General features: G+C 48.4%; 1 protein-coding gene across 3 annotated transcripts; it reads left to right on the top strand.

Moving 5' to 3' along the window:
• Positions 1 to 3,322: 3,322 nt before the first annotated feature.
• BRD2 (bromodomain containing 2) lies at positions 3,323 to 17,524 on the top strand. Of its 3 annotated transcripts, XM_012434003.3 has the most exons (14): positions 5,674 to 5,939; positions 6,335 to 7,663; positions 9,186 to 9,489; positions 9,743 to 9,834; positions 10,085 to 10,222; positions 10,721 to 10,859; positions 10,944 to 11,158; positions 11,255 to 11,629; positions 12,150 to 12,278; positions 12,469 to 12,714; positions 12,818 to 13,080; positions 14,665 to 14,969; positions 15,180 to 15,302; positions 15,401 to 17,524. In XM_012434003.3, exons 5-14 carry the CDS (start codon positions 10,112 to 10,114, stop codon positions 15,535 to 15,537), a joined length of 2,043 nt encoding a protein of 680 aa, XP_012289426.2. In that variant the 5' UTR covers positions 5,674 to 5,939; positions 6,335 to 7,663; positions 9,186 to 9,489; positions 9,743 to 9,834; positions 10,085 to 10,111; the 3' UTR covers positions 15,538 to 17,524. The 3 variants fall into 3 exon arrangements, with proteins under 3 accessions (XP_012289424.2, XP_012289426.2, XP_012289423.2); XM_012434001.3 differs by lacking the exons at positions 5,674 to 5,939; positions 9,743 to 9,834 and adding an exon at positions 3,323 to 3,769; XM_012434000.3 differs by lacking the exon at positions 9,743 to 9,834.
• Positions 17,525 to 19,645: the final 2,121 nt, after the last annotated feature.

Below are 19,645 nucleotides of genomic sequence, written 5' to 3'. Positions count from 1 at the left end.
TACCTTCATGGCTGATTCAAACATCACTTCAACGGTAAGTCTCAAATTTACTTTTCCTAATCTCTTTTTCTCCAACTTCAATCTTGGATCTTAAACTCCCAGCTGTGCCTAGTAACCAGAATAATATACCACCCAGAGTCAGCTGGGTTCAAATTCCAATTCTACTGCTTACCAAAAGTGTGACCTTAGATAAAAAATACCTGCTATGGTTTGAATTTCCCCTCCAAAACTCTTGTTGAAATTAATTGCTATTGTGACAGTATTAAGAAGTGGGATCTTTTAAGAGTTAATTAGGTCATGGGGTCTCTGCTCTCATGAATGGATTAATGCTACTATTATAGGTATGGGTTCCCATTTAAAAAGGTATGTTCTGGCCCCCATTCTCTCTCCATCTCATGTGCTTGTTTGCCCTTCTGCCTACCAGCTGCCAATGCCATGCTGTTGGACTTCCCAGCATCTATTGTTTATAAATTACCAGTCTGTGGTATTCTGTGATAGCATCAGAAAACAGACTAAGACATCCTTTGCTTCTGTTGTTTCATTTGAAAACTGAGGGTGATAATATTCCAACCCCCTGTCATTTTAATTTGATGGACAGTGCCAGCCCTGGAAGACAGAGTTCCAATCTAACAACATAATTCTGATCAAGTCACTGGTTGAAAAATTTCAGTTACCCACTGGTTCCAAACTTAACAGCTGGAAACTCTCCATAATGTATTCCCTAATATAAATTTACCTCCCATTTTCTATTTGCCTGCTCTACTTCTTATAGCTTATGTTCTGGCCAGATTGAACTAGACTATTTTCTGTGACAATAACCTGTGCTGTGCTGTTCTACTTCTGTCTTTCCTCACACAATTCTAATGTCTCTGAAGGCATTAATTTTGTCTATGATTATTCCCCTATACATGATGCCCCATAAAACATACACATCGCACTCTTACCAAAGTCACATACTTACACATCAACTCACCTCAGTATTTGCTTAACTTGTGAGGACCTCATATTGGCCAGATACTATGACAGGATCTGGGGATATGAAAAAGAAAAGAAAGCAAGAAAAAAAAGAATTCATTATGGTCCTGCTCTCAAGATCAAGGTCTAGTACTAGAGAGAAACATGTAATCACATAAATGCCACTCACTGTGGAAAGTATAATCGTAAGAGGAAAGGACACCAAAGAATGAGCAGTCAGCTCAACTTGAAAGGTAACATTAAGCTTTTCAGAGATGTTGGTATTTGGGCTTACATAGATTGGGGAAAAGCCTACTCCATATACAAAGCGCACAGGTGTAAAACACAGAAGCATGAAACAAAATAATGTGTCTGGGAAACAGTTCAATACAGCTGGAATATAGGGCCCAAGAGGAAGTGGCTAGACATGAGGCTCGAAAGCTAGGCAGCCTGTTCTGGCAAACATAGGAATTTGGACTTTATCACATAATCAATGAGGAATTAACACAGAGTTTAAAAAAGAGATATGGCCAGGGCTATATTTTGGAAAGCTCTCTCCTGGCAGTATCACGGCAGAGGCAGAGAGGAAAGTCTAAAGCAGCATTGTTCACCAGAACTTGCAATGAGGGCAGGGACGGTGGCTCACACCTGTAATCCCAGCACTTTGGGAAGCTGAGATGGGCAGATCACGAGGTCAGGAGTTCCAGACCAGCCTGGCCCACATCAGTTATGAACATACTGGTGTCTGAGAGTTATTGAAGTGGGAATATTTAGTAGGAAGTTTAGCTGAGAGAGCTGTCTGAACTAAAGATACAGACTTGAGAGGCTTTGAGCCATTGAGTCAGATTACCTAGAGAAGTTGAATAGAACTAGAAGCAAACAGGCATAATCATAGCGAACATCAACACACAAAAAGGGGCTAAGGAAGAAAAATCCACTGAGACTGGAGAGGTACAGTTAGACAAATAGGAAAAGAAACAAGTGAGCGTGTCATAGAAATCAAGGGTAGAGAGAATGTCAGGAAGGAAACATGATCAAATGTGAAATGCTTCAGAGGTCAAATAAGGTGAGAACTGAAAAGTGCTTCCTGACTTTGCCAATTAGGCGGTTCTTGGTGAGATTTGCCAGAAAAGTTTTGGTGGTAGGAGCCTGGCAGAGGTAGCTTGAAGAGTGGGGATGGGGAGAGAGAAGGTGAGAAAGAATTGAGATGGTAAGGATAATTTCAGTTTCAGGTCTTGGCTGTACAAGGGAGCTGAAAGGTAAACGAGTCTCGAAGAGGGCATGACATTGAGAGGGTTATGCTTTCTGTTAGAGGGGAAACCAAGATAAAAGTTAAAAAGGTCAAAGGGCGGAGAAGGAAGGACAGGCTCCGGGCAATAGAGAAGGTTGACTAGGTCAATAGTAAAGGATTTCCTTAAACCGAAGAGAGGACCTCTAGTGAAATGGGAAAGGAATACACACTTGACCTAGTTTGCAGGTGGGAAATGGGAGGCCATGAGCTCTGCAAGTTGGCGTTTCTGTTCTGTGAGGTGTCATCTGTCGGTGGGGAGAGATTAGGGTCTACAGCGTGAAAATGTGGACCATACTCTGGGGAATCAAGGGAGAGGTTATCGGCTAATGACAAATTAAAGGCTTACGTTTTAGCTGGCAATTGAATCACCATAACATTTTAGGTTACCAATTCCAAAATTTTGGGGGGATTCATTCAAGACAGAGAGTAGAGGTCAAAACTTTAGGAGTACACGAGGTTTAAACGGTCCACCACAAGATCAATAGAGAAGGAAAAAATGATTAGCTTGTAAATATCGTAGAAAGAAGAGCTGTCCAGGGATTCACAGGTTTCACTAAATTAAAGTTTAGCACAGGTTCAGGGAACGGAGAGGTTAACAGGTTAAGACTAAGCCGAAAACGAAGTCCAAATCTCTGGTCCGCTCCTCAGCTCCCCGCGCTGCAGGCGCGACGAGGGCGAGAAACTCCCTCTCCAGTGATGGGGGGGGGCCCCCTCTCTGCAGACCCTCATATCTGCAGGTCCAGGCCCCATTCTCCTCCGCTGACAGGAGCTCAGCGGCGCGCGCTTCCACTGGATTCCGGCCAGGATCAGCCAAGCAGCACCTTACAGCTACGAGGATGAAACAAGCCTGAGCGCCCGGGGATGTCTCGCTAGGCCGCCGGTAGTGGGGGAGGGGGCGTTGAGGCAGGAAGTCGGCGCCCGGCGCGGGCTCCCGCCCCACCAACTGCGCGCTCTCGAAGCCCAGTCGCCGGAGCCGCGGTCCTGGCTTGGACGCACGCGCACTACGGCTCTCCCCGCGGCCTCCGGCACGCTTTTCCCCTCCCCCAGTCAGAACGCACCCTTGCGCCTGCGCTATGTGTGTTCCTGGGCTGCGGCAGCCATGCTGAACCCGTACCGAGAGGCGAGTGGGGGGGTCGACGACTGCAGGATAGGAAGCTGGGGATTTGGAAAAGCAGCAGCATTATAGCGCTCTGGGTTTCAGAACATAGGCTTGGGCCATGCGGACCCCTTGGCCCCTTGCGCGACCCCCAGGAACATTTGGAAAACTGGTCCTCGTGGCTGGGGGAGATGGGGGGGGGACAGCGGGCACGTGACCCCGGTCAGCCAATCTGGGTGCTGCTGACGTGGCGGCGCGGCCCCAATGTCTGCCCACCCCCCAGCCCGGTGGGGAAGGGAGGGGCTGGGGGCTACGCCCCCTCCCCCAACACGGCTTCGTTTTCCGGGGGGGGTTGACACCCCGGATTACATACCCCGTGCCAAGCCGAGGGCAACTTTGGAGGCCCCCTGGAAGGCTTTAGGATCCAGGTGAGAATGGGCCCTTGTGGGGCGGAGATGTTGTCAGTCACTTAAGTGCTTAACCAATGGTGGGGAGTCCGGGAGGGGGATTCTTGGGGTTCAGAAAAGAATCCTGAGAGTGGAAAGATTTGTCCTTCAAACCTTTTACAGCCAATGGGAACGTGAAAGGGGGCGAGCGGGAGAGGGCCACGGGGGTGGGGGAGGGGAATGGCCAGCCTCATTCCTCCGTACCAGTTGGAGGGCAAAGGGGTGAGGGGGCGGCGTGCCCCCCCATCCCATTCGGCCCCTGGGGGTACAGCAGCCAGGAGCCAGGTGAGAAGGGAATCCTTCGGCGGCCGAGGGAGGGGTGAGCTGGTGGTGGGCTGAGGAGTGGAGTGGTGGCTGTGGCCCCTACCCGTGGATGTGAATGCTTTAGGAGTTGGCCCCCCAGGTTGTGAACTGAGGTTGTTCCCAGGCGCCAACTTGCTTTCTCCCCAGAGTCTCTGGAGGGAGCATTGCTGTGCGCCCTTTCTGTCCGCGTTAGGGGAGCTCCAGTCGTCACACTCCAGGCTGGAGGTTACGCTTCGAGTCGCTTATCGAATTTGTGTGCATTCACGTGGACACGACCTGTGGGGCCTTCTGCCCTTGTAGGGTCTTTCCTGAGCACGTGTCTACTCCAGGCTGGGGGGCTTACAGGCTGAAAGCTTGAGGTCTGCTTAGGAACAGAAACCAGGCCCAAGGTGGGTGCTGACAGTAGGGAGTCAGGAAGGCAGGCCTGAGATGCGAGGGAGGCTCGGGACCTGGAATGATTTCACAGCTCCCGAGGTTTCGGGTTTCTCCAGGGTGGCCTCTTCCATCGCCTCCCTCATCCCCTCCCCCAGTCCTGAACAGTCTCTCCTTGTGTACTGCGGGGGAGGGAACGGAAAGGAGGAAAGAGTTACTCTCCCAAATTACTGAGTAGCAATAGCCTCCCTAGTGACTCATGTGGGGGAAGGGAGGATAAAGAGGGATCGAGAGGCAGTGATTTTTTTGGAATGCAGAGAATAAGCGAGAGCAATGTCTGGCCGCCCTTTTCCTTTCTAAGGCCCAGTATTTTCTCGGCCTCCTAAGCTTTTCTTCCGTGGCCGGCCCCCTGACGGGCCTCTGTCCTGACCTGCAGATCCTTGGTGGAGAAAAGTAGATTTGGGAGGTTGGGCCACTAGGGGGAGGGGAGAGGGCCTCTGCAAAGTTGCTGTGTCATTGCCCCCCTCCCCCGCTGCAGCCACCCAAAAGGAGCCGCGTGTACTTTTGGGGGCCAGGGCCTGATCCCTGGCTGGGGGAAGGGGACTCTGCTCTCCCGATGCTCATTTTCTCCCGCCCTCCCGGGGTTTGCTCTACTCAGGGCGTCAGGAAGACGGGAGATTGGCGGCCATTTTAGACGCAGTAACCGAGGTTGGAGTTGAAGGGCTACAGCAGAGGAGGGAGGGTGGCGTGGTTGCAGCTCAAGGACCTAGGCCCTTGGCGCTTACGAGCCCTTCCCGTGGGAAGGGGGAATCTTACCGTATATTTGTTCACCTACGTTGATTATTTTCCCCAGATACCTACACAAGTTTGTTTTCTCCCTGGTAGCGAAGAAAGGGGAAACAGGAGGGGCAACGCCCCACCAAAGCCCAGGTTTTCTCGGGTGGGGGAAATCCTTTCACTTTCTTGTAAGGGGGCGGGGAGGGCCCCGGAGATGCTCTGGAGATCCTGACCTTGGGCTCTGGTTTTTTCTGCACCCTTATTTAGATAACCAAATTAAGAGGAAGACTTAAAAGTAAGTGGGGGGAGGGGGCGAAACTGAGCTCCCAAAATGGCTCCTGCCCCTCCTTGGAGGCGGACGGCCGGGGGGAGGGGAGGAGGGGAGGAGGGGAGGAGGGGGAGGGCTAGTCTGAGCCGCAGCCGCCGCCTCCTCCGCTCGCCCTCCTCCCTGGCGCTGACCGATGGACCAGCCGCTCCGTGGGGAGGACTCCGGACCCTGGTGGGGGGGCGAGGGGGTTCCTTGGCTCCCGTGGCTGAGGGACCCTAAGAGGCGGATACGGGTCTGCCCTTAGGGGTGGTGCGGGGCGTGGGGAAGGTCCAAGCTCGCCTGGAGGGGGAGGGTGTTTCCCCTAAGTCGCCCCTCGCAGGACTTGTTTTTTCCTGCCCTGAGCCAGACGCCGGAATGGAGTTTGAGGAAGAGGTGAGGTGGGTTTCATTGTATAGGGTAGATGGATGCGTTGGGAGATTTTAATCCCACTTCAGGGTTGCCTAGGGGTTTTCGAACGAGCAGAAATGCATTGATAACTGTAGGTGTGAGTGGGGAGGGATCAGAAAGGCGTTTGGGCGTGCAAATTTGGGAGACGTATTCTAGTTTTCGTGGCCTGTGGGATTAAACGTAGTAAATAATGTTTTGCTCTTTGTCTTTCCATTGTTTGGCTTGGGGGAGGGAGGGGAGTATTTTAAGACTGGCAAGCCTGTGTTTTCTTGTGAAGCGTGGGACGTTAGATCTCCTTGTCGCCATTCTGAAGCCTGTATAAGCTGTTCGCCTTAGAGCAGGCCGCGGCTTCTAAGATGGCGTCTTCTTCCTCATTTCAGATTCTTCGCTGCAGCGGCCCTACTGCCGAGAACCACCACCCGCCGGGCGTCTTGCGGCCACACCCCTGGCGGGCCCAGGCCGGCTACGCCCACGCGACCCCTCCCGTTTCCCTGCCGGGCTGGCCAATGGAGGAGCTACGAATGGCACGACCTGCCCGAGCTTGGCAGTCTCCAGTTGCGCTGCCTATGGAAGCCTGGGAAGACTTTGTTGGAAGGGGAGGCGAGAGAGGGCTCTGGGGCGATAGCTTCCGCACCCCTTCCAACCGCCCGCTTTCCCTGGAGTCGGCGAACCACAGCCCAGCCAATTGGCTTGGAAATGTGGCGGGTTGCCACTTCCCTGTGGGTCTCTGCGGCACTCTCTTGCCTGGTGACTGACACCTTGGAAATGAAGTTTATGACGTCATCCTTGCGGTTGGCCAATAGAAAAAGCTCCCGCGGAGAGGCGTTCCTCCCCCTTCGATTGAGCTGCTTCACGCGCGTGAGCGAGCGCGGGCGCGCGGAGGGGGTGGGGGAAATCTCGAGCAGGGTGGCGCGCATGAGCGGCGAAGCTCCGCCTCTCCGCCTATATATAAAGGGCTGGCGCGGGGCTCGGCGGCGCCATTTCGCGCTGGAGTGGAGCAGCCTCTGGAACGAGCTGGAGGATTCTGCCTACCGATACAGAGCCTTCGAGTCGTCCGGGGCCGCCATTACAATCCACCTCCATCCGCTTGGAAATGTCCTTCGTCCCGGCCTATGACCGGTCCCAGCGGACAGTACAGACCCCATAGAAGCCCCTGAAGCTCCCCTTTTTTGGGCCCCGCCCAATCCTCGGAGTCTGTCCACCCCCTCTACTCCGCCCTCAAGAGGATTTCAAAGATGGAGGCGGCGGCTCCGTGAACCACTTTTCGTGTTCATCCGCCTCCATCCGAGATCGAAACGGGACCTCGTTGGGCCCGTAGGGTCCCGACAAGAAGAGGGAATCCTTGCAGACCAACAGCGGGCTGTATTGACGACGGTGTTTGAGATCGGGGACTGTCTTGGTTTGAAGAGTCAGTCCCTCCTTAGTCGCCAGCCTCAGCTGGGGCCGCCGCCATTTTCTTGCTGTCCGCCGTCTGCAGAGCGCGCCAAGCTGTCCGGAGCTCTCCGTGAGGCCCCAGAGAGACTGCTTTTGTGCCGGCTGGGCAGGGGGTTTGTCGCCTGGAGGGCCAAGAGCAACGGCCTCCCCCCAACTCACCGGGTTATGCTGGACCGGGCGGTGAGGGGAACCGAGGCCACCCGGACATTCCGCGGCTGAGGGCGGCGCCGGTTCCCTGCGGTCAAGATGCTGCAGAACGTGACTCCTCACAACAAGTACGTTTCCGTCAGCCGCGTGTGGGAAGGGGACGTTGCGGGTCGGCGGCACGGGGGTGTGGGACGCCGTGTTCGGGGGGAGTACGGAGTCGCCTCGGCGTGCTGCTGTTTTGCGGCGCAGCTGTTGACTCGGGCTCGCGGAGGGGGTTGAGCGACCGTTTTGAAACCGTGGTGGCGGCCCGGCTACTGCGCATGGGGGGAATTGGGTTGTCAATTTGAATGCCATTAATGCCGCCTTGGCCCTGTCTTGACCGAGTCAGGCAGAGCTAGTTTGACGGTGGAGTGTAGTGAGCGTGGACAGCAGGTCTTGCATTTGGTGAGTCTGGTGTCCAGCGGCGGTTTGTCATAGTCTTTTAGGGGGATTCACTGCCACCTTTAGTGCCATGTAGGGTTGCCATGGTGATAGAGAGCTTCAGGGAATGGCAGTGGGGATTCCCGGAGAAGGGTAAAAGAATCACTCTCCCAGCCTGCGGGTTCCTAACGCCTGGAGTCTGTCATTAAATCTCTTGTTTTCTTTGGGTGGGTTGTGTGTCGGTGGAGGGATTTTTTTTCCCTAACATGAAGAGTTTCATTCAGGGCAGGAGGGTGGAGCTAAGGCTCCTAGTTCAGCTCTGCGATGTAAACAGTGAGATTCCCATATAATGTCTTAAATCTTAGGTGGTGGGAAACACTAATCGGAGGAGCACCACAGGGGACTGTAAATTAACTTCCGTTGGCGTTTGGTGTCCAGAGTTGGTGTTACAGGGGGAACTGGTAGTGTAGCGGGTTGTGTAGCGGATGGGTGGAAAGGGCTATCGCTTAGTGACCTTGACTGTTTGGTATGGCTGTTTTTTTTACTTATTTGGAATGAGATTTTTTATTTGGTGAGAATAATTTGGGGGCCTGGCAAAATTTTGTTTCAGGCTGTGAAGTCTGACAAATGCTTCCTTATCTGGATTTGGCTTTGAGTTGGTGTGATTCTTCCTTTGAATTTCTACTCCGTGTTGTGTTGTGGCGTTAGCTATCCAGAGCTTCTGGAAGATGGTGCTCTATCTAGATGGATTCTTCGGTGTCTCATCAGCATTTTGTGAAATTTTTTATTTCCATAATTTGTTCTCTTTTCACTGGCTTTTTTCAGGCTCAACTACCATGGCAACCACGAAACCCCTAGTGAGGAGGAAGCTCCACCCATTTTCAAGCCCCATCCCCATAGGGCTGTAGTTCTGAGATGTGCCCTATCAGAAACCATCTTGGAGCTTTTTAAAAAATAAAAAAGAATTAGAGATAGAGCTCATCAGACTTCAGAAAGTGGGATCTAGATTGGTATGCTAAAAATATTAATAAAATGAAGGCAGGGGCAGCAATAAAAGAGCCACAGATTGAAGATCCACAGATTGTTTGGATATTGCTTCTGCTTAAGAAGCACTTGCACAAGTTTAACCATCTCACTATGGCCAGCACGTGGATTCATCAGACCGTCGTGCAAATGCACTCTTTACTGATTTGCACGATACTACCCTAATTTTGTTTCCCCTCTTCACAGGCTCCCTGGGGAAGGGAATGCAGGGTTGCTGGGGCTGGGCCCAGAAGCAGCAGCGCCAGGGAAAAGGATTCGAAAGCCTTCTCTCTTGTATGAGGGATTTGAGAGCCCCACAATGGCTTCGGTTCCTGCTTTGCAACTGACCCCTGCTAACCCACCACCGCCAGAGGTGTCCAATCCCAAAAAGCCAGGGCGAGTTACCAACCAGCTGCAATACCTACACAAAGTAGTGATGAAGGCTCTGTGGAAACATCAGTTTGCATGGCCATTCCGGCAGCCTGTGGACGCTGTCAAGCTGGGTCTACCAGTGAGTAGAGACATTGGAGTAGGGAGGTATGGGATGAGCATGAATGTGTGTGAATGGGGGTGGTCTGCCTAGTGTAGATGCTGCGGCCCCTAGGGAGTTCCCATTTCTCCCCTGTAGGGCAGGTAGCCACCAGATTTCTGGATTCTCGGCCCTTTGTGATTGATCCGACCGCTTGCTGTAACTATCTTGGCATCTTTCATTGTGCCCTCCATGTGTCCGTCCTTAACTTTTGTGCCCTGGCTCCATTTTACAGATTCCCACCTCGGGTTGGGAGAGGACCACGGTGGCCAAAATTCTTAGCTTCTTCCTTTCCCTCATGCAGCCCATGGATAGCCAGCCCCAGAGGTAATGTCACAGGATGGGAAGTTTCCAGAGTGGGTGGGAGGTGGGTGGTTAGAGAAAGGCAGCAGGGGGCTCCCCGTGGGTGACAAGAATCCTTTTTTTTTTTCTTTTGTCCCACAGTTTAACTGGGGCCGCAGTTTAGGTAACTGTTCTTTGATGCATAGAGAGGGTGTGTGTGTGAGTGTGAGTGGGGGATCAGTAGTCTCCCTATAATCATTTTTCTATGGTTCTGACCTAACATTTCTTTATTTAGGATTATCACAAAATTATAAAACAGCCTATGGACATGGGTACTATTAAGAGAAGACTTGAAAACAATTATTATTGGGCTGCCTCAGAGTGTATGCAAGATTTTAATACCATGTTCACCAACTGTTACATTTACAACAAGGTGAGTTTATCTGTGTGTTCATTTAGTAGGTGGAGAGAAACAGTAACTATTATGGCTAGATATTTTTGTCTACAGTGAAGTTTAAATCCATTTCTACAGAATGTGTTATCCAGGTAGTCAGTCTTAAAAACCTGACTCCAGATGTTACTGGAGTGGTGTGACTTCAGAGGTTCAGTAAAGGTTATTTAAGTAGAACACTTCATACTTGGGGTGGTGACCCTGTTTCTTAGAAAGCTCCAGAGACCTGAGTAGACAAGGGATCTGTTTTCTTGTGAGCTCTCAATCCCTTGGTTTTTTTCTTATTTTGGATTTTGGGAGACAGAGTTGGAAGAAAGTGGAAATTAGTGGCCTGGAGTAGGAAATTTTCAAGATTTGATGACAATAGATTACTTGCAGGGGTATGGTAATGGTCTCGGGCCTGAATACCTCTGAAAAAGATGGTGTATATCTATCTACTGTTGGCATTTTTCAACTTTATTCATTGCTATGTTCTTGTAGCCCACTGATGATATTGTCCTAATGGCACAAACGTTGGAAAAGATCTTCCTACAGAAAGTTGCATCAATGCCACAAGAAGAACAAGAGCTGGTGGTGACCATCCCTAAGAATAGCCACAAGAAGGGGGCCAAGTTGGCAGGTAGGAAGAGTAGGAGTTTTGCGAATGGACACCTAAAGATGGGAAAGAGAATCAGACTAAACTTCCTTTTTGCCTTTTTTCTAGCACTCCAGGGCAGTGTTACCAGTGCCCATCAGGTGCCTGCTGTCTCTTCTGTGTCACACACAGCCCTGTATACTCCGCCACCTGAGATACCTACCACTGTCCTCAACATTCCCCACCCATCAGTCATTTCCTCTCCACTTCTCAAGTCCCTGCACTCTGCTGGACCCCCGCTCCTTGCTGTTACTGCAGCTCCTCCAGCCCAGCCCCTCGCCAAGGTGTGGATCTATGGATTTCCTCTGGGCTGCCTGGAGGGGAGGGTCTAAAGTAAGGTGGGCTTGGAATAATAGGTCCCTGTCTTGTTCTTTCTGCAGAAAAAAGGTGTAAAGCGGAAAGCAGATACTACCACCCCTACACCTACAGCCATCCTGGCTCCTGGTTCCCCAGCTAGCCCTCCTGGGAGTCTTGAGCCTAAGGCAGCACGGCTTCCTCCTATGCGCAGAGAGAGTGGTCGCCCCATCAAGCCCCCACGCAAAGACTTGCCTGATTCTCAGCAACAACACCAGAGCTCTAAGAAAGGAAAGCTTTCAGAACAATTAAAACATTGCAATGGCATTTTGAAGGAGTTACTCTCTAAGAAGCATGCTGCTTATGCTTGGCCTTTCTATAAACCAGTGGATGCTTCTGCACTTGGCCTGCATGACTACCATGACATCATTAAGCACCCCATGGACCTCAGCACTGTCAAGGTACCCACTGCATGGGGCAGATGGGATGCTTAGGTAGCGATGGGAGCTTAGAGATCAGAACAATATGTCAAGTCTCCTTATGTGGGCACACAGCAGTCTTCGGGTTCTTGGTATTTTACTTTTATGGAATAGTAGTGGGACAGAAGGTCGGGTGTTTTAAGAATTAATATTTCCTGGAGTTTGAAACAATAGGGTGGGGTTTGTCTTGAACAACACTATCTGCCTATAATTAAGTATGACTTATGTGGTAGTGTTGGGTTAAGGAAGTTATGGGGTGGAAAGATAGTCATAGGCCACCTCTCTTCCCCTGTCACTTAGAAATGATTTCTTTTTCTAGACATAAATATTGCTTCAACCCACCCAAATTCCTTTGACTTCAAACTTGAACCCCAGGGCACAGATCCTTAAGGTCATCCCCACTGTGCTCTCAAGAGAGGGCTCCTCTTGTGGTGTCTGGGGTTGGCAGGGAAAGGTGAGTCTTCCTGCCTGTGCAGCTTCTGATGGCTGCCTCCTTCTGCAGCGGAAGATGGAGAACCGTGATTACCGGGATGCACAGGAGTTTGCTGCTGACGTACGGCTTATGTTCTCTAACTGCTATAAGTACAATCCCCCAGATCATGATGTTGTAGCAATGGCACGAAAGCTACAGGTGCGTATAAAGGTTGGCATTTGAAAAATAAATGGTATGGGGAGTTATTTTGTTAACTGCGCTGCATAGCCTCAGCATGAGGATCTCACCATTCTGTACAGTTGTAAATTGGAGCTATATCACTTGGTGGCTGGGTATGCAGGGCACTGTTTATCAGCAGAGTATTGAGTCTGTGCCTCTTTCTTTCTAGGATGTATTTGAGTTCCGTTATGCCAAGATGCCAGATGAACCACTGGAACCAGGGCCTTTACCAGTCTCTACTGCCAATCCCCCTGGCTTGGCCAAATCATCTTCAGAGTCCTCCAGTGAGGAAAGTAGCAGTGAGAGCTCCTCTGAGGAAGAGGAGGAGGAAGATGAGGAGGACGAGGAAGAAGAGAGTGAAAGCTCAGACTCAGAGGAAGAAAGGGCTCATCGCTTGGCAGAACTGCAGGAACAGGTATTTTGTCACCTGGGTAAGAGGTTCACACCCTGCCTTTGCCCTAATTTTTTCTTGTTTTATCTTTATTTATTTTTCCCACTTCATATTTTTTTTCCTCTAGCTTCGAGCAGTACATGAACAACTGGCTGCTCTGTCCCAGGGTCCAATATCCAAGCCCAAGAGGAAAAGAGAGAAAAAAGAGAAAAAGAAGAAACGGAAGGCAGAGAAGCATCGAGGACGAGCTGGGGCCGATGAAGATGACAAAGGGCCTCGAGCACCCCGCCCACCTCAGCCCAAGAAGTCCAAGAAAGCAAGTGGCAGTGGAGGTGGCAGTGCTGCTTTAGGCCCTTCAGGCTTTGGACCTTCTGGAGGAAGTGGCACCAAGTGAGTGAGAGTAGGAAGCAGAAACCAATTGGCCTATTTATGTCTTTCCGAGTGGTACTATCTCTCCTTGCAAAGTTTTCTCTATATGGCCACTTAACAAATACAGTAGGCTTTGAGCATTGGTCCCCAACCTTTTTGGCACCAGGGACCAGTTACGTGGAAGACGGATTTTTCCATGGACAGGGTTTGAGTGGGGATGGTTTTTGGGATGAAACCGTTCCTCCTCAGATCACATTGGGCCATTAGGCATTCTCATAAGGAGTGTCCAACCTAGATCCCTCCCAGGTGCAGTTCACAGCAGGGTTTTGTGTTTCTATGAGAATCTAATGCCTGTGCTGATCTGACAGGAGGCAGTGATGCCCACATGCCTGCTGTTCATCTCCTGTGTGACCCAATAGCAGGCCACAGACCAGTACTGTTCCAGAGGTTGGGGACCCCTAGTTTTGGGAGCCATAGGGTCTTCCATAGCCACACTGGCAGTGAAATGTGAAAGTAGTCATAAACTATGTGTAAACAAATGAAGATGGCTGTGTTGCAGTGTAAGACTTTTTTTTTTTTTGCAAAGACAAGAGGCAGACCATATTTGTTCCCTGGGCCATATAGTTTGCTTCTCTCTCTAAATAAATGAGTCTAGACTTGATTTCCATGGTGTAGTAGTTTTTGGGTGGGTGGGTGTATGTGTTTTGTTTGTTGAAGCTCCAGGCTAGAGTGTGGCGCAATCTCAGCTCACTGCAACCTCTGCTTCTTGGGTTCAAGCCATTCTCCTGCCTCAGTCTCCTGAGTAGCCAAGATTACAGGCATGCACCACCACGCCCAGCTAATTTTTGCATTTTTTGTGCCCAGCTAATTTCTGTGTTTTTAATAGATACAGGGTTTAGCTATGTTGGGCAGGCTGATCTCGAACTCCTGACCTCAAGTGATCCACCCCCACCTTGGTCTCCCAAAATGCTGGGATTACAGTTGTGAGCCATCGTACCTGGCCCTTGGTGTAGTTTGTTAGTGCTTTAGGGAGCAAAAAGGTAGACGGATGCCAGTATACCTAAACAGGCATACCCTGTTTTATTGTATTTCACTTTATGGAGCTTTTTAAATATTAACTTTTTTTTTTAATTGAAGATTTGTGGCAATTCTGTATGGAACAAGTCTTTCAACACTTCTTCCAACATGTTTCTGTATCACATTTTTAGCAATAAAGTATTTTTTCATTAAGGCATGTACATTGTCTTTTTAAAGATGTAATGCTGTTGCCCACTTACAGTCAAGAACATAGTGCAAACATAACCAAGTAAGTGTGACTCACTTTTTTGATACTCACCTTTTTGCAATGGTCTGAAATCAAACCCATAATCGCTGAGGTATGCCTGTTTGTCATGAAAGCCCAAAGTAAATATAATAAAATGCCTGCAGGTAAGAGTTCTATATAATGCTCTGTTTCACTAATACAGTGTCCCCGTAGCCCACCTCTGAGTTGGCCATTTGACTTAATGGAAAAACAGAAGCTGCACTCTGAGCAGGAAATAGGATCACTGAATTAAACAGAACAATATTATTGGGAGAGGTTAATGAAACTTTTTTTGCCCGTAGGCTCCCCAAAAAGGCCACAAAGACAGCCCCACCTGCCCTGCCTACGGGTTATGATTCAGAGGAGGAGGAAGAGAGCAGGCCTATGAGTTACGATGAAAAGCGGCAGCTGAGCCTGGACATCAACAAATTACCTGGGGAGAAGCTGGGCCGAGTTGTGCACATAATCCAAGCCAGGGAACCCTCTTTACGTGATTCAAACCCAGAAGAAATTGAGATTGATTTTGAAACACTCAAGCCATCCACACTCAGAGAGCTTGAGCGCTATGTCCTTTCCTGCCTACGTAAGAAACCCCGGAAGCCCTACAGTAAGTATGAAATGAGGTTCAGCTCATCTGGTTCTGAGGACAGATTAGGAAAGATGGTAGAATCTGTTTGCATTCAGGATTATCAGCTCCCAGGATAATGGGATGTGTTGGTTGGCTCCTGATACTCAAGAAAGGAACTTGGCAACCTAGAGGTCCATAAAAGAATGCTTGGGGCAATCCTAATGTATCCTGGTAAATTTATTTTATTAGCCATTAAGAAGCCTGTGGGAAAGACAAAGGAAGAACTGGCTTTGGAGAAAAAGCGGGAATTAGAAAAGCGGTTACAAGATGTCAGTGGACAGCTCAATTCCACTAAAAAGCCCCCCAAGAAAGGTGAGTATATACTTTTAGGCCACTACAGATTGACTGCGTCCTGCCTTCTTGACCATCTTTTATTGACAAAGTCTTTAACTTTCAATTTTGTTCTGCAGCAAGTGAGAAAACAGAATCATCCTCTGCACAGCAAGTAGTAGTGTCACGCCTCAGCGCTTCTAGCTCCAGCTCAGATTCCAGCTCCTCCTCTTCATCATCGTCTTCTTCAGACACCAGTGATTCAGACTCAGGCTAAGGGGCCAGGCCAGATGGGGCAGGAAGGCTCCGCAGGACCGGACCCCTAGACCGCCCTGCCCCACCCACACCTTTCCCCTTTGCTGTGACTTCATCTCACCCCCCTGCCCCCATCTAGGAGAGCTGGCTCTGCAGTGGGGGAGGGATGCAGGGACATTTACTGAAGGAGGGACATGGACAAAATAAGATTGAATTCTCATGAGGCCCCACTGGGGAGTGATCTCTTGGACATAGATCCCCCATTCAAAATGACTGGGGCAGGGCAAGGGGGTACAGGGTGGAAGTGTGCAAAGCCCCTGATCTGGAGTTATGTAAGGCCATAGCTGCCCTGTTGACTTCTAAGGGCCCTGTTTTGAGGTTGTTTGTTCTAATTTATTTTAAGCTAGGTAATGCTGGGGGGAGGGTGGGGCCTTGGTCCCCTCAGCCTCCATGGGGAGGGAAGAAGGGGGAGCTCTTTTTTTACGTTGACTTTTTTTTTCTACTGTTTTCCCTTTTTCCTTCGCTCCATTTGGAGCCCTGGGGGTTTCAGTCATCTCCCCATTTGGTCCCCTGGACTGTCTTTGTTGATTCTAACTTGTAAATAAAGAAAATATTATTCAAGTTTTGAGTTACCTTAATAACATTGGTTTTGTAGTGTTTCAAAAGGAACGTGATCAGAACTGTCTTGATAATTTTGGAGAAAATACTCTGGCAATTAGAAAAAGCAATAGCTATCCTGTAATTGGATTGTCTTAATTTTTAAACAAAGCAGTAGGCTTTTGCTGTGTTTTTAATAAAGTAAATCCATCTGATTTTTGTAAACTGAGTCCTTAGAAGTAATCTTTAGGTCTACAATTTGCTCTGGTTTAAATGAAAAAAAGCTCTCTGACTTATTTATGCTTCAGTCAAGAATTCAAAATTTTGAGGTAGGCTTTAGGTTTTCATAGTGGCACTGGATGTGTGAATTTTCTCCTGAGGAGACTTAGACATAGCCAAAGGTCATAAGTATGTGTTGGGTTTATTGACTTTTAAAAGGCAGTCACACCTACTTTGTTATATTTTGCTGCTATGGTCACACATTACAAATTTACAGATAAAGTTTATTAGTAGAATACTAATTCAAGAGTATTCTAACAATTAATGAAATTTAAGTCAAAACTATCCTTTATGCATTATCCCCTTGCCTTGCTAAGGGGAAAGAAAGGTGGTATAAAAAGTTGAGGGGGTTAGGATTCCATTCTGGAATTAGCCAGGCGTGGTGGCAGATGCGTGTAATCCCAGCTACTCGGGAGGCTGAGGCAGGGGAATTTTTTGAACCAGGGAGGGAGGTGGAGGTTGCATTGAGCTGAGATCGCACCACTGCACTCCAGAGACTCCAGTCTCAAAAAAAAAAAAAAATACTGGAAAAGAGACATTTGGTTTAATATAGTAGACAATAGTAGGAAACTTAAATAGAGACCTGAAAACTAGAATCAGGAATGTTGTGAAGCAAATGGTTTATTCTGTCATAAATGACACTAGAAACAAACTAGGGTGGATTTTGGAAGCAATAAATTTTACTGGTGATTCTCAACCCTCTTTAGGAATTCCAATTAAATTGGGGCTTGAGCAACAATTTTCAAAAGCATTAAGTTTTAGAGGGGAACAAATCCTTGTCTGGGCTTTTTTGCTTGCTGTGTGTACCAATGAAAGCTCTTCAGCTCTCATTGAGCTTGATCCCTTTTGGAGAAGAATAGATGTTGAGGATTTATAAGTACTTAATAGAGACTTGTGTTGGGCAATGGGTGATGGGATACAAATTACAAAGTTCTGAAAATCATTAAATAGATTTAAGGTAACTGCATGTCTATCAAGGAGTATGTCTCATTTCAGAGGGAATTTAAGGATTGAGTTGGATTAATTTTGGGAGGAGGCTCATTACAGGATATTTTGTCTGACTGCAGCCCCTCATGTACTCAGAACTCAAGATTTGTTTTCTGTAGTATGGAAAAATAAAAATCTCAACCTGACTTTGGAGGCCTATTAGTACTTAATTCCCTATAAATTGAACCCAGACCAACCCTAAGTGCTTTAAGAGATAGAAAAGGCCTGGCTCATCCCCTTGACTGCCAACCTAGCTGAACTGGGCTTCAAACCTAGCTTCTACCAACTGGACCAGTCTGTCTTTAGATTGACTTTAGTTTTGAACTTATTTCAAGCCTACCTCCTTTAGACATCGTAATTGTTTCAGGAGTTTCATTGAGTTCCATCTTGGTTGCCAAGGGACTTCATACCAAAATAACAGTCTCCAGCACAAAGGACTAGTTGTGAAGTCCTGTGGGCATTATTTACCCCTATTCTCTTTTCAGCTCTTGGATGATGGGTTCTATTGCTGCTGCTTTTACCCTGTCCCCTCATGCTGCCATTTACTCCCTTTTATTGCATTCCATAGGAAGCTTTTTGTTGGGGTGGAGAGGTGAGAGTCTGGTCTCATTTACTCAGTCACATGTTGAGTTCCCTTGATTGCCTTTTCAGCACACTTAGGCCCATAGACCTGTACATTGCCAACTCAGTATAAGGTGAAGATGAGAAGACAAGGTTTTATCATGGAGTTTGCTTAGGACAAATAGAGTGCAATTAACCATCACAGTGTGGTGATTATACTGATTGAATCCAAGATACAGGCATGACTTGGTCTTCACAGACTATCCTTACTGTGCACCCATATGTGGACCCCAGTTCCAGCCTGCCTGGAACCTTCCCAAATTGCTGCTCTTAGGTTCACTCAGGACTACCTTGATTGGAAGGCCCTGCTTCCATGAGTGATCAACATGAAGGACTCCAGGACAAGGACCAGAGCTGACTGGTGTTACTCTCTGGGGCTTAGTGCAAAACTGGAGGTAGATTTTCCTGAGCAATTAGAGAGTGGCTGTGATAGCTGTGAAGGAAATGTGGGAATGGTAGCATGAAACTGATGTGTTGTCACCATGATTTCATTTTTTTCTGGGTCGTCACCCTAAAGATGTTCACAGAATCTCACTAGTTGGTCTCTAGCACTGAATGAGACGACAGCTTCTTGCTCTCAGAATTTATATGGATTGGGGAAAGGGGCAGCATTAGACAACTACCTCACACAATTTTTAATTAACAGGACAATGTGCAGAGATCTAGCAAGAATGTAGAATAGAAGGTTCTCTGGTCTAATCTGAGATCTATTCAGATATCTCGGAAGAGTTCCTGTTTTTAAGGGGTGGATGGGTGGGAGCAGGGAGTAGTGAACATTGCCAGCAGAAGAAACAGCAACTGAGAAGGTAACTGTAGGTGGTGCTGAAGCAGTAAGGATGAAGGTGAGTGCTTCCAGATAAGGCCAGAAAGTAGGGACGTTAGATCAAGGAGAGCATTTCACCTCAGATAAGGACTTGAATTTACACTCAAAGACTAATAGGCAACACTTATTGAGCACTTACTGTGTCCCATGCACTGTGCTAAAAACTTAACCTGTAAACTCATTTGGTCCTCACTATAATCTGGTGAGGTAGATCTTGTCTGCATTTAACAGATGAAGAACTGAGGCACAGAGAGATTAATCAATTTGCCCAACATCACAACATTGTCAGTGAGTGCTGGAGGTGGGATTTGAATCTAGGCAATCTGGCTTCAGAGTCCACATATGTAACTACTGCACTAGACTTCCAGTGCTGCGGGCCAGTAGGGAGCTAGGAGATAGACATGCTTTAAGGAAATTGCACTAGGGGCAATCATGTTAGGGTTGGTGGGGTGTTAAGAGTGGGTAATTTAGAAAGCAATTGCAGCAATTAATCCCAGCAAGTGGGAATAGTATTGTACATACTTTTGCACCAATCCAGTATATTAAAAAAAAAAATAGTGGTGTAGAGAGGCAGAAATGTAAATAGATTTGAGAGCTATGTAGGAGATAAAATAGGTGGGACTTACTCTCTAAAGGTTCTTATCTCCACACACTAAAGGAACAACTGAGCACACGTGCACATGCAGATACACACCTCTCCAAGTCCCTAGCACAGAACTTTTCCAATAGTGGAAGCTTGGTATTTTGTTGACTAAAGGAGTGCCACCTGGGTGACTGGCAGATTTGAATGGAGCTCCCTCCAGCGAGTCTTGCGGAAGAGGGA

The sequence above is a fragment of the Aotus nancymaae genome, unplaced genomic scaffold (genome assembly GCF_030222135.1).
Source record: "Aotus nancymaae isolate 86718 unplaced genomic scaffold, 86718_ANA_hifiasm-v0.15.2.pri h1tg000040l, whole genome shotgun sequence".
In the NCBI taxonomy this organism is placed as follows: Eukaryota; Metazoa; Chordata; class Mammalia; order Primates; family Aotidae; genus Aotus; species Aotus nancymaae.
The sequence above is the reverse complement of the archived record's forward strand: the minus strand, read 5'-3'. Positions and strand labels throughout refer to the sequence as shown.